A 16,635-nucleotide genomic window follows, 5' to 3' on the forward strand; every position below is an offset into this window, starting at 1 on the left:
GACAAACCGCACCGTCACCTCAAGCTGTCACGTTGCCAGTTCAGCTCAGTGTTTTGGAGATATTAATAGTTGGCTCAAGGAGGGAGAATGTAAACACCCTTTTGGGTGTAATAGTGTTGTTAGCTTTTGAGAAGCAGCCTCCTTTTCCTCCTTGGGGTCAGAGGAGCACTGTGTTTATGCCTGTTTGTGGGATGTGTAGTTCGCGAGGCTGGGTCGCCATCCTTGTCTCCGGCTGCTGAAGCGCAGGGCATCGCATCTGAGCTCAGGGGTAGGGCGTGAGGGGCACAGACCCCATGGGGACCAGCGCCCGCTGCCCTGCAGACCCTCCCCAGTGGCGGACACGGCTGTGCCCCGGGGGCATCGTCTCTGCCCGCCGCGCCCCGTCTCCTCCAGTTCCACCCCTCCGCTGGGATCAGTTAGGGTAAGGCTCCGTGAATGACCCAGACTCTCAGTATCCAAACCCTTTCTGAAGGTAGCTTTATTAGCTCTCCTGCAAGTGTTCCCAGCAGACATAAGCCCTAAAGGAGCTGCTTTAAATGGCAGACTGAATTCAGTTCAGGTCAGTTCAGTCGCTCAGTGGTGTCCGACTCTTTGCGACCCCATGAATCACAGCACGCCAGGCCTCCCTGTCCATCACCAACTCCCGGAGTTCACTCAAACTCATGTCTATCGAGTCGGTGGTGCCATCTAGCCATCTCATCCTCTGTCGTCCCCTTCTCCTCCTGCCCCCAATCCTTCCCAGCATCAGAATCTTTCAAATGAGTCAGTTCTTCCCATGAGGTGGCCAACGTATTGGAGTTTCAGCTTTAGCATCAGTCCTTCCAATGAACACCCAGGATTGATCTCCTTTAGGATGGACTGGTTGGATCTCCTTGCAGTCTAAGGGACTCTCAAGAGTCTTCGCCAGCACCACAATCCAAAAGCATCAATTCTTCAGCAATCAGCTTTCTTCACAGTCCAACTCTCACATCCATACATGACCATGGGAAAAACCATTGCCTTGACTAGACGGACCTTTGTTGGCAAAGTAATGTCTCTGCTTTTTAATATGCTATCTAGGTTGGTCATAAATTTCCTTCCAAGGAGTAAGCGTCTTTTAATTTCATGGCTGCAGTCAGCATCCGCAGTGATTTTGGAGCCCAAAAAATAGAGTCTGAGACTGTTTCCACTGTTTCCCCATCTGTTTCCCATTAATGACTGGTAATCTCTTGTGCCAGTGACTACACAGGCACATGCTTTATATTCGTTTTGACTCATAACAAACCCATATTACAAGTTTTATGACCTTTATATCATAGATGTTGCAACCCAGGCCCCCGAGAGGTGAGGTAACGTTCCCGGGTCACGTGACTAGAGCTGAAACTCAGGGAACCTGTGCCCTCACCTGGGTGCCAGCTGCTGCCCGCCCAGCCCGCCCCCGCAACAGTCTCTGAACGCCTGGGCTCCTCCAGGCTCTCGTTTATCTGACGGTGCTCTTCCTCGGAGACCCTGGTAAACTATTGCCTGGCCCAAGTGCAGCAAAGAAAAAGGCCAGATTGGTAAAAATTCCTCAAATCGTGTTGCACTGGAACGTCTGAGAGTTCAGCAGCTGAGGCGTCTGTGTAGCTTGTTTAGCAAGTTGGCGTCGGCAGTGCTCGTGGGAAAGGCGATCGTTTAGGTCCACGGTCGCCCTGGTTTCTGATTTGAGTCAGACGAAGCAAACAGCATCCTCGGCTGAAGGTGCCACCTCACCTCCTATCGTTCATGTTCTTTCAAGACGGTGAGACTGATGTTGAAACGGAGAGAACTGGTTTAGCTTCTCCTCTGTCCTGATTCATTTCTTACTTGAAAAGTGACCATTTGACAAGAAGCCCAAGAGTTGATCCCAATTAGAATGTTGAGTCAACTTTTGAAAATCCTGTGGACCAGAGTAAAGGTGCTGCACAGGTGACCTTGAGGTCAGGAGGTGGACCACGTGTTGTCATCCTGCTCAGTGGTGACGGGCCGGGACCGTTTGCATCGGGGCCGCCTGTCAGGAAGTGCGACCTCCCACGGCAGCCTGAACGGGGATGACTGCGATCCCGGAGGCCTGGCCCAGACACAGGTGACTGGGGTAAGCCACTGCACCTCTCTGGGTTTCAGGTTCCTCATTTTCAAAATCAGGGTGTCAACCTTGACTTCTCCCAGAATTCAGGTACTACAATTTTACGAAAAATAAGACACTGGGATATTGTTTTTAATTACTGCCCTTGAGTACATCCTTGCTATTTACAGGGACGTTACCAGCTATTTTTGTTTAGTCATCAAAACAATAAAGTAACAGCAAAGCTTGTTCTGCTTCCATGGTTATGCTTTGCTTCCATGTATCTGAAGTCTTCTGAATACCTGGAAAGACAGATGCTGTAACCTCTAACAATGTAATATAAACCAGAGAATTGTTTGTGTTTGCATGAATGAGGCCCGTCTCTTTGAGTTGATGGTTGGGGAAAGAGCATGAGTTCTAATCAGATGCAGATTTATAACCTTGTGAGAAACCATTTGACTCTGGTCTTGCTGCTTCCCCTCAACCTCAGTTTCCTTCTCTGTAAAGTGGGCTCACTGGTCATAAAGCCTGAGTTGTATGGATGTTCCAATACCTGAATGAGACGCTTAGTCAAAGCAGCCAACAGGACGCCTAGACCATGGCGGGTACTCAACAAATGATGAAACGATGCTTAATTTACATAACAGATTTGTTTTATTAAGAAAGAATTGTTCATTGTTTTAAGTAAATTTCTCATACCCAATATTCTATGGGTCTTTATAATAAAATTAGAATTCTATTTCTAATTTGGGGAAAATGACTAATAATGAAAAATGTGGCAGAAACACTTAAATACCATATTGCCTACACGGATGTCATAAACTGTGTATTCATGGTTTGAATTGTACTGGAAAAAATAATTGCAGAGAGAAGGAGGGGTGAGATGGTCCCTGGCACAGTGGACACAAGGAGACATGTCCACTTCCGGGTGGCAGCTCCAGCTGCCGTCCTGCCCCGTCACGGACATCAGTTTGGAGACTGAAGACACAGTCCCTTTCTTCCAGAAACTGTCAGTCCAGTCCCAGGATTGGCAGACTGTCCCTGTGCAGGGCTGAATAGTAGACGTTCTCTGCTTTGCAGGCCGTGTGGTCTGTGTAGCCACCACACCGCTCTGCGCACACACTTGCGCACGAGCAGAATCAGGCGTGGACCAAGGCATGCGGCTGGACGCCCATCAGACTACGTGCAGAGCAGGTGGCAGGGCCGTGCTGGGTCTGTGGGCTGTGGTCTGCCACCCCCTGAGCTGGGGAAGGAAAGATCTGTAAACAGCACGCAAGTGTGATGCGTCCTGATGAGCAGTCTGGCTGTTTACCCTGAGTACAGGTCGCCGTAGGAGTACAGACCAGGGCACAAGGAAGCCGAGAGTGGCTCAGTTGTCTCTGTTAAATATACAGAAGTGTGTTCATCGTGTCTTTCTAGTTTTTTACCCCTTGTAATTAACTGTGTGCTTACAAAGGTAATATGTGCCCATTCAAAGGAAAAATGCCAGCAGTACAGAAGGGCTGCCGTTCTCCATCCACAGGCGGTGGTCACTGCTAGAGGACAGTGATTGAAACGGGTTTTATGCTTTGAGTCGGCACTGAGGAAAGCTCGCGTGTGCGTGGAGGTGGGAGGACGGGTGTGGGGAGCAGGTGGACCAGGCCCTGCTGGGCAGGGGCAGCCATGGGCACAGAGGTGAGGGCGGCTCGGCCCGGAGGCGCCTCACAGGCAGAGAGGGGTCAGGGCACAGCCCGCCGGGCATGCAGCTTCACAGGTGAAAAGTCCTCTTCCTTCTGCTTCTGAGTTCTTCCGGGCTTGCTCACCGGGGTGATCACATTCTTCTCATTCCACGGCTTCTCTGACCCTCCTGTCCAGAGGTCCCCACACTTGGCTCCTTTCCAGAATTCAGTTCAGTCGCTCAGTCGTGTCCGACTCTTTGTGACCCCATGAATCACAGCACGCCAGGCATCCCTGTCCATCACCAACTCCCGGAGTTCACTCACACTCATGTCCATCAAGTCGGTGATGCCATCCAGCCATCTCATTCTCTGTCGCCCCTTCTCCTCCAGCCCCCAATCCCTCCCAGCATCAGAGTCTTTTTTAATGAGTCAACTCGTCGCATGAGGTGGCCAAAGTATTGGAGTTTCAGCTTTAGCATCAGTCCTTCCAGTAAACACCCAGGACTGATCTCCTTTAGAATGGACTGGTTGGATCTCCTTGTAGTCCAAGGGACTCTCAAGAGTCTTCTCCAGCACCACAATCCAAAAGCATCAATTCTTCGGCGATCCGCTTTCTTCACAGTCCAACTCTCACATCCATACATGACCACGGGAAAAACCATAGCCTTGACTAGACGGACCTTTGTTGGCAAAGTAATGTCTCTGCTCTTTAATATACTGTCTAGGTTGATCATAAATTTCCTTACAAGGAGTAAGCATCTTTTAATTTCATGGCTGCAGTCACCATCTGCAGTGATTTTGGAGCCCCAAAAAATAAAGTTTGACACTGTTTACCCATCTATTTCCCATAAAGTGATGGAACCAGATGCCATGATCTTAGTTTTCTTAATGTTGAGCTTCAAGCCAACCTTTTCACTCTCCTCTTTCACTTTCATCAAGAGGCTTTTGAGTTCCTCTTCACTTTCTGCCATAAGGGTGGTGTCATCTGCATATCTGAGGTTATTGATATTTCTCCCTGCAATCTTGATTCCAGCTCGTGCTTCTTCCAGCCCAGTGTTCCTCATGATGTACTCTGCATATAAGTTAAATAAGCAGGGTGACAATATACAACCTTGACGTACTCCTTTTCCTATTTGGAACCAGTCTGTTCCATGTCCAGTTCTAACTGTTGCTTCCTGACCTGCATATAGGTTTCTCAAGAGGCAGGTCAGATGGTCTGGTATTCCCATCTCTTTCAGAATTTTCCACAGTTTATGATCCACATGGTCAAAGTCTTTGGCATAGTCAATAAAGCAGAAATGGATGTTTTTCTGGAACTGTCTTGCTTTTTCCATGATCTGGCAGATGTTGGCAATTTGATCTCTGGTGCCTCTGCCTTTTCTAAAACGAGCTTGAACATCTGGAAGTTCACGGTTCACGTATTGCTGCAGCCTGGCTTGGAGAATTTTGAGCATTACTTTACTAGCATGTGAAATGAGTGCAATTGTGTGGTAGTTTGAGCATTCTTTGGCATTTCCAGAATTAGGGAAGCTGTTTTAAATGATGTTTTAAATGATAGAGTCCAGTTTTGCTCCTGCTGGCTCTTCCCTAATAGCTCAGTTGGTAAAGAAACCACCTGCAATGCAGAAGATCCCCGTTCAATTCCTGGGTTTGGAAGATCCTTTGGATAAGGAATAGGCTACCCACTCAAAATTCTCCAAGCCAGGCTTCAGCAATAAGTGAACCGTGAACTCCCAGATGTTCAAGCAGGTTTTAGAAAAGGCAGAGGCACCAGAGATCAAATTGCCAACATCCGCTGGATCATGGAGAAAGCAAGAGAGGTCCAGAAAAACATCTATTTCTGCTTCATTGACTATGCCAAAGCCTTTGACTGTGTGGATCAAAATAAACTATGGAACATTCTGAAAGAAATGGGAATATCAGACCACCTGACCTGCCTCTTGAGAAACCTGTATGCAAGTCAGGAAGCAACAGTCAGAACTGTACATGGAACAACAGACTGGTTCCAAATAGGAAAAGGAGTACGTCAAGGTTGTATATTGTCACCCTGCTTATTTAACTTATATGCAGAGTACATCATGAGGAACACTGGGCTGGAAGAAGCACAATCTGGAATCAAGATTGCAGGGAGAAATATCAATAACCTCAGATATGCAGATGACACCACCCTTATGGCAGAAAGTGAAGAGGAACTCAAAAGCCTCTTGATGAAAGTGAAAGAGGAGAGTGAAAAAGTTGGCTTGAAGCTCAACATTCAGAAAACAAAGATCATGGCATCTGGTCCCATCACTTCATGGGAAATGGATGGGGTAACAGTGGAAACAGTGTCAGACTTTATTTTTGGGGGCTCCAAAATCACTGCGGATGATGATTTAATTTTTAAAATTAAAAGACGCTTACTCCTTGGAAGGAAAGTTACGACCAACCTAGATATTATATTAAAAAGCAGAGTTATTACTTTGCCAACAAAGGTCCGTCTAGTCAAGGCTATGGCTTTTCCCGTGATCATGTATGGATGTGAGAGTTGGACTGTGAAGAAAGCGGATCGCCGAAGAATTGATGCTTTTGGATTGTGGTGCTGGAGAAGACTCTTGAGAGTCCCTTGGACTGCAAGGAGATCCAACCAGTCCATTCTAAAGGAGATCAATCCTGGGTGTTCATTGGAAGGACTGATGCTAAAGCTGAAATTCCAATACTTTGGCCACCTCATGTGACGAGCTGACTCACTGGAAAAGACTCTGATGCTGGGAAGGATTGGGGGCAAGAGGAGAAGGGGACGACAGAGAATGAGATGGCTGGATGGCATCACCGACTTGATGGACATGAGTTTGAGTGAACTCTGGGAGTTGGTGATGGACAGGGAAGCCTGGCGTGCTGTGATTCTTGGGATCGCAAAGAGTCGGACATGACTGAGCGACTGAACTGAACTGAACTGAACCCACTCTAGTATTCTTGGGCTTCCCTGGTGGCTCAGCTGGTAAAGAAGCTGCCTGCAGTGCGGGAGACCTGGGTTCAATCCCTGGGTTGGGAAGATCCCCTGGAGAAGGGAACGGCTACCCACTCCAGTATTCTGGCCTGGAGAACCCCATGGACTGCCTATGGCGTCGCAAAGAGTTGGACACGACTCAGCGACTCTCACTTTCTTTCCTTTCGCTTTTGCTCCTGCGCTGTGTTATAGGAGGATCTCTTTTAGCAACACATGAGACAACTGTTTAATATCCAAGAGTCTTTCGGTTACTGGGCTCAGTTATGTGTTAGGAGCCGGTGTGTGATCTCACTCAGGCCACGAGCAGCTCCTCGGGTTTAGTACCCTCGGTGTTGGCTGTTTCCCTTCCCTTTTTCCCTGGTTTTGCAGTAGCCCCTTTGCATATACAGTGTGAACTCTCAATTTTGTTTCTTGGAGGTAGTAAAATATGCACTGCCGCATTTGGAGAGACTCTCCAAGGTTTTGGCTGAGAGAAGGTCGTGGCTCATCTGCCATCTCGGCTGCCTGCAGAATGTAGATTCAGCCTCCCCCAGTGCCGCCAAGGGCGTGATGGCAGATTAGTCAGAACATTCACTAACATAACCTCTGCTTAGACTGTACAGCCCCTTGCTTCCTTTCAGAAAAAGTAAAGGAAAATTGAGTGTTACTGCCCAGGGATGATCCTACATCCGCTACTCAGGGCCTGTTTAGGTAGATAATTTTCTGTTTCCTTTTTAAGTTCTTTTAATTTTTTTCTTAAGAAACTGGAGTCTAGTTGGTCTGCAATGCTGTGTCTGTGCCAGGCGTGCAGCCCCACGATCCCGCTCTGCAGTGTGCTTGTCCTTGTTGCTCGGGCCCTCAGGCATGTGCGACTCTCTGTGGCCCCGTGGACGGCAGCACGCCAGGCTTCCCCGTCCATCACCAACTCCCGGAGTCCACTCAAACTCACGTCCATCGAGTCGGTGATGCCATCCAACCATCTCATCCTCTGTCGTCCCCTCTCCTTCTGCCTTCAATCTTTCCCAGCATCAAGGTCTTTTCCAACAAGTCAGCTCTTTACATCAGGTGGCCAAAGTATTGGAGCTTCAGTTTCAGCACCAGTCCTTCCAAGAGTATTCAGGGTTGATTTCTCTTAGGATTGACTGGTTTGATCTCCTTGCTGTCCAAGGAGACCAAATACATATATACATTATATATATATTATATCATTGTAGTCTTTTAAAAATTATTTTCCATTATAATTTATTACAAGATATTGAATATAGTTCTCTGTACTATGAATAAGAGGTTTTATTTTTCCAGAGCTTTAAAAAGTGGTCAAATTCAGTCAGAACCAGGAAAGCCGCTGATGGCAACATTTGAAGCCAAAGGGCAACAGGCTTTAGAGTCAACAGTGGAAGAAAAAAAGAACAGGATGGATCACTGAGCAAGGGTTATGATGACTCTAAAATGATGCATTTGTCCACAACGGACCACACGAGGTTGAAGGCGTTTACTGGCTTTCATGCTGTGGTTTTGGAACAGTGCCCCCCAACACACACACGGACACACACACACACGTGGACACACACACATGGACACACACACATGCGCACACATGCACACACACACATGGACAAACACACACGGACACACACACATGCACACACACACAGACACACGGACACGCACACACACACGGACACACACACACACAGACACACACACACACACAGACACACACACACACATGTGGACACACACACACAGACGCACACGCACACACACGGACACACACACGCACACACACGCATGCACACACTCATACACACACTCATACACACACACACACATGGACACACACACACATGGACACACACACACGGACACACACACACACGGACACACACACACACGGACACACACACACACGGACACACACACGCACGCACACACACACACACGGACACGCACACACACGGACACACACACGCACACACACGCATGCACACACTCATACACACACACACACATGGACACACACACACATGGACACACACACACGGACACACACACACACGGACACACACACACGGACACACACACGCACACACACGCATGCACACACTCATACACACACACACACATGGACACACACACACATGGACACACACACATGGACACACACACACGGACACGCACACACACACGGACACACACACACGGACACACACATGCACGCACACACACACACACACAGAATTCGGGCTTGCTGGTCTCTTCCGTGTAGCACCAGCGGGTTCGCAGTAAGTAGATTTTGGTTCAAATGTTTCCTCAGTTGCCGTGTTTGAGTTTGGGGCACCAAGTTGGGGGCACCATGTGAGCATCAGCGAATGAAAACCAGAGAAGCGAAACTAAGAAGGAAGAAGCAAAAACCCTCCCAGAGTAGCTGGCAAGGCTGTTCGTCATGTCATTTGAGGAAGCTTCTGAGAGTGCCAGCCCTAACTGGCAGCTCTGTTGGCTACAGTCGACAGTAGCCAATCTCCTAAAATTGCAGAATGAGCTTAGAGGCAAAAAGCAGAGAGCAGTTTGGGGTTTTCAAAACATGTAGTATTTCTTGAATTTTGATAGAATCTTTTAGGAAAAAATCCAAATACAGAGATTTGGATTTAATACTAGTTTAAAAAAGAAAGAAAGAAAAAGAACCACTGAAAAACACAGACCTGTTGAACAGCTGATTTTAGCTAATGTGCTTTATGGATCCAGCTTACATGACCAGCCTTCCAGGGTGGAGAGTGTGAGTGTGTGCGTGTGAGTGTGTGTGTTTACCACTTCTGTTGTCTCTAGTTGAGAAACGCAAAGCAGGGCGAATCCTCGGAGTATGAAATGGTGGTTCACGAGCAACCAGTGAAATGCTGCTTCAGGGGAAAACAAGGTTGCAGAAGAATGCTGACCTTGCATTTCTCTGAATCCCTACAACTCAGTCAGGAATGCTGTTTTATTCAAGCTTTTGAGTTTTTCAGCAGTGTTATCCCCTTTGTAGTCTGAGCAGAAATGCTTCCTTTCATCCCCACTGACTCCTCAGTTCTAGAGCACATGTGTGTCGTGCCTGCCAAAGCCCTCGTGGTTTCTAGTGGGGATCTCCAGCTCTGAAGATGAAACTTGGGGGAAATTTTTCATTTAGTTCCCTAGAAAATATTTTTGGCTTTAGTCAGTGAGCATTAATTAATATCACTTTACTGGTGGCTCAGTAGTAAAGAATCTGCCTACCAGTGCAGGAGACACAGGTTCGATCCCTGGGTCAGGAAAATCCCCTGGAAAATGGAATGGCTACCCACTCCAGTATTCATGCCTGGGAAATCCCATGGACAGAAGAGCATGGTGAACTACAGTCCATGGGGTCACAAAAGAGTTGGACACGACGGAGCGACTAAACAACAGCATTAACATCACAGTAATCTTCCAAGTTCCTCTGTTTGTTTCCAGTCACTTTCCTAACCAGCCTGCATGTTTAGATTGTGTTAAAATGCATATTCCTGAAATGGTGAAAAGTTTTTGGTTGTTTTCTATTTTTAATGATTTTGTCTCACCCTCACGACCATCACTTCCACCTCCATGGGTGGGAGCTAACGTTACTTATATTTGTTCTCTCATCATAAGGTTTATAGATTAATTGTAGAAACTTTGGAGAAGTCAAGAAAAGTATAAAATCGAAAATAAGGCTACAGTCCATGGGGTTGCAAAGAGTCGGACATGACCGAGTGGCTGACATGCTTTCACCCCGACACCTCCTGTGTTCGTGGCTTTCATGCTGATGCTTTCTCCTAGCGTTGTATTGGGAGCATCTTTCTGGGTCATTTGTTTTCAGACGCAAACGTGCTCACGCTCTATAGTCTTGTTGGACATCAGGCAGGGTCCCATTTCTCACAAGTGACCAACACTGAGGATCATTGTACCGGGACATCTGAGGGCTGCCCTCAGGGTTTCCTTGGAAAAAAGTTCCAAGAAAAGGAACTGCGGGGGTAAAGAGTGGTCACGATTTCAAGTCACACGATACGTGCTGCCAGACAGTCTCCCGGAAACTCGGTGCTTCCCTTACGTGCCCGGCACAGACTTGATCCTCTGTTTCTTCTCCTGCATCTTTGGGAGACGTAAAAAAAAAACTTTTAAAAAATATAAATAAAATATTGAGCTTTGATTTTCATGGGCTTCCTTGGTAGCTCAGTGGTAAAGAATCTGCGTGCCAATGCAGGAGACAAGGGTTCGATCTCTGGGTCGGGAAGATCCCCTGGAGAAGGAAGTGGCAACCCACTCCAGTATTCTTGCCTGTAGAGTCCCATGGACAGAGGAGCCTGGCAGGCTCCAGTCCATAGGGTCACAAAGAGTTGACCACGACTGAATTGACATAGCACACAAACACACACAATATATTTTTTAGTTAATAAAGTATTGAGCTTTGATTTTCATTGGAGAAGTGAAGTATTTCCCAGGTGTCCTTTAACCATTTGTTTCAAATTTGTTAGTTTTCTGGCTTCTTGACCAGAAACTTGGAGTATCAGTCGATAGTGTTATGGAAATGCTGACTGTGGATAGTAAGTGTTAGTTGCTCAATCGTGCCTGACTCTTTGTGACTCCATGGACTTTAGCCAGCCAGGCTCCCCGCTCCTTGGAATTCTCCAGGCAAGCGTGTTGGAGTGGATTGCCATTCCCTTCTCCAAAGGATAGTAACCCTTTGGCTATTGTAGGAGGCAATCTCTTTCTTCCATGCTCCTAGGTTCTGTGACTGGGGCCCTGGCAGCCGAACAAGAGGGAACCAGGGTTCACTGCCAAGTGCAGCTGGGCGCACGGAGCGCTCAGAAGGATGGGCAGAGCTTGGCTTCACGGAGTGTCCTAACAAAGGACAACAGGTCTGCAGGAAAGGGGAGGAGAGCTGGGCAGTAAACATACGTGGGGAGCTAACGGAAGGCGAGGGTTGCTTCCACGAGGTGTTCTGAAGTTTTTATTTTATATTGAAGCGTAGTTGATTTAGAATGCTGTGTTAGTGTACCACAAAGCGATTCAGTTACCTTTACACATATACCTGTTCTTTTCCAAATTCTTTTCCCATTGAGGTTATTCCAGGATACCGAGGAGCGGCCCCTGTGGTGTATAGCAGGCCCTTGTTGATTTGCTGTTTTAATACATAGCAGTGTGTCCACATGTCAGTCCCAGACTCCTAATCTGTCGGTGAGGTTGTTTGCAGACACATCTCGGCGCCGACTTTGTCTTCACGGCCTCGGGCCTTCCCCGGAGAAGGGGTTTACGGCCCTCTCCACTCCTCCAGAGTTTCTGCTTTTCGGCAGGTTGGAGGCGCTCTGAGGAGGCTGCTTTCTGCATCTGCTGATCCCCCTTTGCCTCCAGATGAAGATCGCCCCTGTGCCAAAGTGGCCTTTCCAGGGGCTGGCAGACTCCTATCCCCTTCCAATGTACCCTAGAATTTAAGTCTTTATAATATTGCTTATGTTATTTTTGATGTCAGGAGGTTTTAAATAAGTAAAATGAAGAATAACTCAGGAGTAGCAGATCCACTTATAAAATCCATCATCTTCTCCTTGTGTAGTTTTCCCTCTTTTAGTTTTTATCCGTAGGGTGCCCCTCTTTACCTCAAAATTGGAAAAGTAATCTGTTTCCATTTGTCTTTTTAATGTTCTTGCTTGCATTTCACTTTATCAGAGTATTCATTACTGCTGAAAATAAGATTCTTGTCCTCCCGTCCCATTTATTTTCCATCTTCTTTAGAAATTTCATTAGTTTCCTCGATGACTATTTCTCTCCTCTGGCAAGTCAAGCAATTAGGTTTATTCCTTAGAAAGTAATATCAGTTTTCTTTCTTTTAGCTTATCCTTGAAATGTATAGGTAGGTAAACAGTCTACCAGATGTTTTGTAACTGCTGCCTTAAAAAACAAAACACGGGCAACTAAGATTGAGATCACACTCTGGGGTCAGTTCCCTAACTGAAGACCATCCCTGGTCCTGGAACAACAGCAAAGAGAGCAAGTGTCGGACTGTGAAACGGGGCTGTGACTTCCGCACTTTCACGGTCTTGGCAGACTCGCTGACAGAGTGTTGAAGCGCTAAATTAGAGGACTGTCCCCGCCTCTGTTGAGGCAGGGAGTGGGTTTGAAGGGTTAATGCGTGGAGACCCCGTGTGAGTTTGGGGGTCGGGGATGGTGATGTGTGGGCCCCTCTCCTCTTCCCCAGGAAGATGGGTCATGACCCAGCATTCAGAATCCCCGGGCAGCTGAGGGCTGGCTCCCCCACTCCCCCACTTCACTGTCTGCCTAATTCAGTCACCCCGGAAGTCAGCTCCAGGTTAGGCGCCGAAGGGTATTTTGAGGGGCCGATGACCGGCTGAGCCCCAGCCACGTGGGAAAGCTTGGCAGCAGGGCAGTCCGGAAGCGGCGTTTTCCGGCCCTCCCCGCGGGCACCCGCAGCAGAAGCGTGGCGCCTGGACCCCTACAGGCCCCCGTGAAGCAGGCTGTCTGCAGAGCGGGCGGGGTGGGGGCGGGTGCTGGCGCGCTGGGCACGGAGCGCCCTTGGGCACTGGTGACTGGTGACTGCTGAGAGGAGGCGGGTGGCCTCGAGGGGCGACACCCATGCCCCGAGTCCTGGTTTTGCACCGCGGAGACTTTTTGAACATGTCTTTGCTTAGCGAAATGACTGCTTGCTGTGTCCTGTTTTTTCTTATAATTTTGTCTACTTTCGTATTTGTTTCTGGCTGTGCTGGGTCTTCACTGCTGCATGCAGACTGTCTCTAGCCAGGGTGAGCAGTGGTCTCTCCTGTTGCAGAGCGCGGGCTCCAGGACCTGTGGGGCTTCGGTACTGTGGCTCTTGGCTCAGCACTTGTGGTTCCCGGACTCTAGCGCCCTGGCTCGGGAATTATGGTTCATGGGTCGTGGCATGTGGGAACTTCCCAGACCAGGGATCGAACCCATGTCTGCCACGCTGGCAGGTGAAGTCTTTACCACTGAGCCACCAGGGAAGCCCAGCCGTATCTTACTGGGAATGGGGCAAGTCTTGGAAGCTAAGTGATCTCCAAGGCTTCCTTAGACTCCTGAAATCCTTCCGGAGATTGTAACCCATCTGAGCGTACTTTGTTTTCATCAGACATGGAGGTCATACTAGAGATCCTGGCCCCGGCCGCCTGGTTTACGGAATGTGCCTCCGGGGGGGCCTCCAGGCTTTTGGGTGTCCAGCAGACCCTGGGCGGGGGACCTTTATCTTGAGTAGCTTGTGGGGCATCTGGGGCGGGTTTCTTGTTGCCTCAGGGATGCTGTCTGCCCTGGCGCCTGGTTGAGAGGGTTAGGGCGCCAGGTGGCCGCCTTGTCCTGGATCCCGCCCCCGGGCCTGTCTGCTCGGCCGGTCGGTCTTCTGCTCCCGCCTTGCTAATTGACAGAGGTTGCCCTGGACATCTCTTTAGGTAGCAGCCGGATTGGGTGGTGGCTGCCCAGGGCTGGGTTGGGTTGTGGTTCACAGACCTGAACGCACAGCAGTTTTGGCAGCCCCCCGCCCCCACCCCCTTCCCAAATGCTTTTTGTTCTCTGATGCCTCCTGCCCGGCTCCTACAAGCAGAATGTCCTTCGGGCATCACTTGACCTCAGATCAGCTCCCAGTGGGATGTCTGGGTGGAGACCGAGGGCAGAGCCGGCACCTGGTGTCCCCACCCTCCCCCTCCCCATCCAGCACCTGGGATGGGGTGTGTGCTTCCCCTGCCAAGCGTGTACCAGGCGGAGGTGCAGGGAGCTGCCATGGCACTGGGCTGCGATGATTACAGGGGCTGTCAGCCTCTCCTCGGCCCGCAGGGCCAGCTGGGCAGGGCGATTCAGCTCGTACCCTGAGGATTGGTTACCTTGTGGGCTTCCAGGAGAAAAGAGAAAACAGTTCTGGAGCAGCCTCAGAAGGTAGAAAGCAGGGCGGGACATACAGACTCCACACACGCCGGCGTGTCCGGGGCTGTGACTCACAGGAGGGCAGAGGGGAGAGAAGACGGAAAAGCCTCTGAGTCGAAACCATGGGGCAAAGAGTCGACACTCCCCTGCTTCTGATGCTGTGACTCAGCAGCGTTTCAGGCTGTGTGTCCCAGGTTAGACACGCAGGGTGCGCCGTGGAAGGCGTTTGTTGTTACGAATACGTTCGCTCCTACAAGCCAGGTACACGTGAGTGTCGGTTTTCCAGGCTGGCCTCCAGAAGCCGCCTTAGCTGCCCCTCGAGTCTTCTGAGCTGGCGGGGGCTGCACCAGCCGGGGCTGCACCGGCCAGCCCCGCCCGGCATGTTCCCTGGAGCCTCTGACCTCCCCCTGTGCTCGAGGCTGGGTTGTTTGAGCCCTGGCCTGGGAAGCTCATTCACCGAATTCAAATGGGCAGGGACGTGGCTGCCCTGGGCAGCCTCGCGGTCACCTGGACGGCTTGTTAAACTGCATCGCTTTGCTTCCTCCAAAACCTCCCATGGGGTCTGGCCTGGGCCCGAGAATGCACATTTCTGACACCTTCCCAGGTGAAGCTGCTGCTGGGGGTCCCTGAGCAGTCATGGGAGGACGGCGTCCCCATAAAGAAGCCCTGAATCTGAGTCATTAGTGATGTGACTTGTGTGGCCAGCGGCGCCCCACCCTGGGTGTGTCCCCCGGAGTCCAGCGGACGGCGTCACAGGCGGTGGTGCTTCCTCCACGGAGGCCGGCAGAGGCGCGGCTCTTCCCGAAGCCTGTTGATGCCGAGACTGCAGTTGTTTGCCCTCTCAGATCCAGCCGTGAGCTGCCCGTGGACTGAGGGCTGATGCCACATAGACACACATCACTTGGAGGGAGCGGACGTGCGTTTCTCTCCCACTTCTGCCAAAGCAGGAGGGAAAGATTGGAGGGCTGTTTCTGTTTATTTGTGTGTTTTTTTTAAATAATAAAGCTTAGTTGTAAAGCTAGTCTAAAAGTTGTGTGCACCAACTGATTGGCTTTCTCTCCGAGTGGAGCAGGAGGCTTTAGCCTGGAATATGGGGAAACACGCGCGGTATTGACGGGGGAGATGTAAGACTGCCTCACGTGGCTGTTTCAGTACTGACCGCTGTCTTAACTATGAAGATGACTTCTGAAGTTTGGGGGGGTTTCGGGCTGGAAACATGGAGCTCATGCTGTCGTGACACGCTCTGCAGAAGCTGGCAGGGGCTTCCCACTGCAGGGTGTGTGCTAGCTGTGTCGGTGCCCGGGGACGCCTGGCCTTGCCTCCCCGCCAGGATGGAGGGAGGACCCCCACCCCAGATGGCATCAGGGCACCAGACCCTGCAGACTTCTGTCCTCTGCCCCAGACGAAAGCATCACACCGCCTTCTGTGGCCAGGTGTTATTTCTCGTTGGATTCTCCAGACCATTGAGAAACCCCCAGTGGTGCGTGGGATGTAGCCTGTGAGGGGCGCCACGACCCCCGCCCGCAGCGATGCGCGCTCTGTGATTGAAGACGCCGGCCTCTGTGTGCGTTTCTCTCTGACCTGTTTTCTATTTGCCCCTCTCTAGTGGGATCTTGTGTGTGATAATGCCTGGAAGGTCCATGTCGCTAAGTTCTCCTTACTGGTTGGATTAATCTTTGGCTACCTGATAACTGGATGCATTGCTGACTGGTAAGTACCCGCATGCCCACCATGCCACACCCCCCGGAGCTGCAGCAGCCTCTGCCGCCTCCCGGGGCGAGGTCGGCCTGAGTTCGCAGCGACCGAGGCTCCCCCCGCCGCCCCCCACTCCCCGCCCTGGCACTGGGGCCAGAGCTGACAGGGGCAGCCGCCCCCTGCAGAGTTCAGACAGAGAGAGCTGCCAGTGCATAGAGTAGACCCTTTTGAAGTGAGAATTTAAATTCATTGCAATTCCCTGGCTGCTAGAATCTAGCAAAACCAGCCTGCAGCCAGCCGCCCATCTCCTCCTGAGAGAGCGAGGTTAGAAAGAGCCTGGGAACGTG

General features: G+C 50.1%; 1 protein-coding gene across 2 annotated transcripts in view; it reads left to right on the plus strand.

Annotated features, from left to right (window-relative positions):
• SLC22A23 (solute carrier family 22 member 23) overlaps positions 1 to 16,635 on the plus strand; it is a 132,111-nt gene that overhangs the window by 24,833 nt on the left and 90,643 nt on the right. Inside the window, exon 2 of one of the 2 annotated variants that reach the window (XM_055407209.2) lies at positions 16,200 to 16,303. The exons of the other annotated variant lie outside the window; for it this stretch is intronic. Coding sequence (XP_055263184.2) covers positions 16,200 to 16,303 — 104 coding nt within the window. The remainder of the gene's footprint in view (positions 1 to 16,199; positions 16,304 to 16,635) is intronic. 2 annotated transcript variants of the gene reach the window in all.

This window comes from Moschus berezovskii, chromosome 23, assembly GCF_049115385.1.
Source record: "Moschus berezovskii isolate FMDL1 chromosome 23, NW_MosBer_1.0, whole genome shotgun sequence".
In the NCBI taxonomy this organism is placed as follows: Eukaryota; Metazoa; Chordata; class Mammalia; order Artiodactyla; family Moschidae; genus Moschus; species Moschus berezovskii.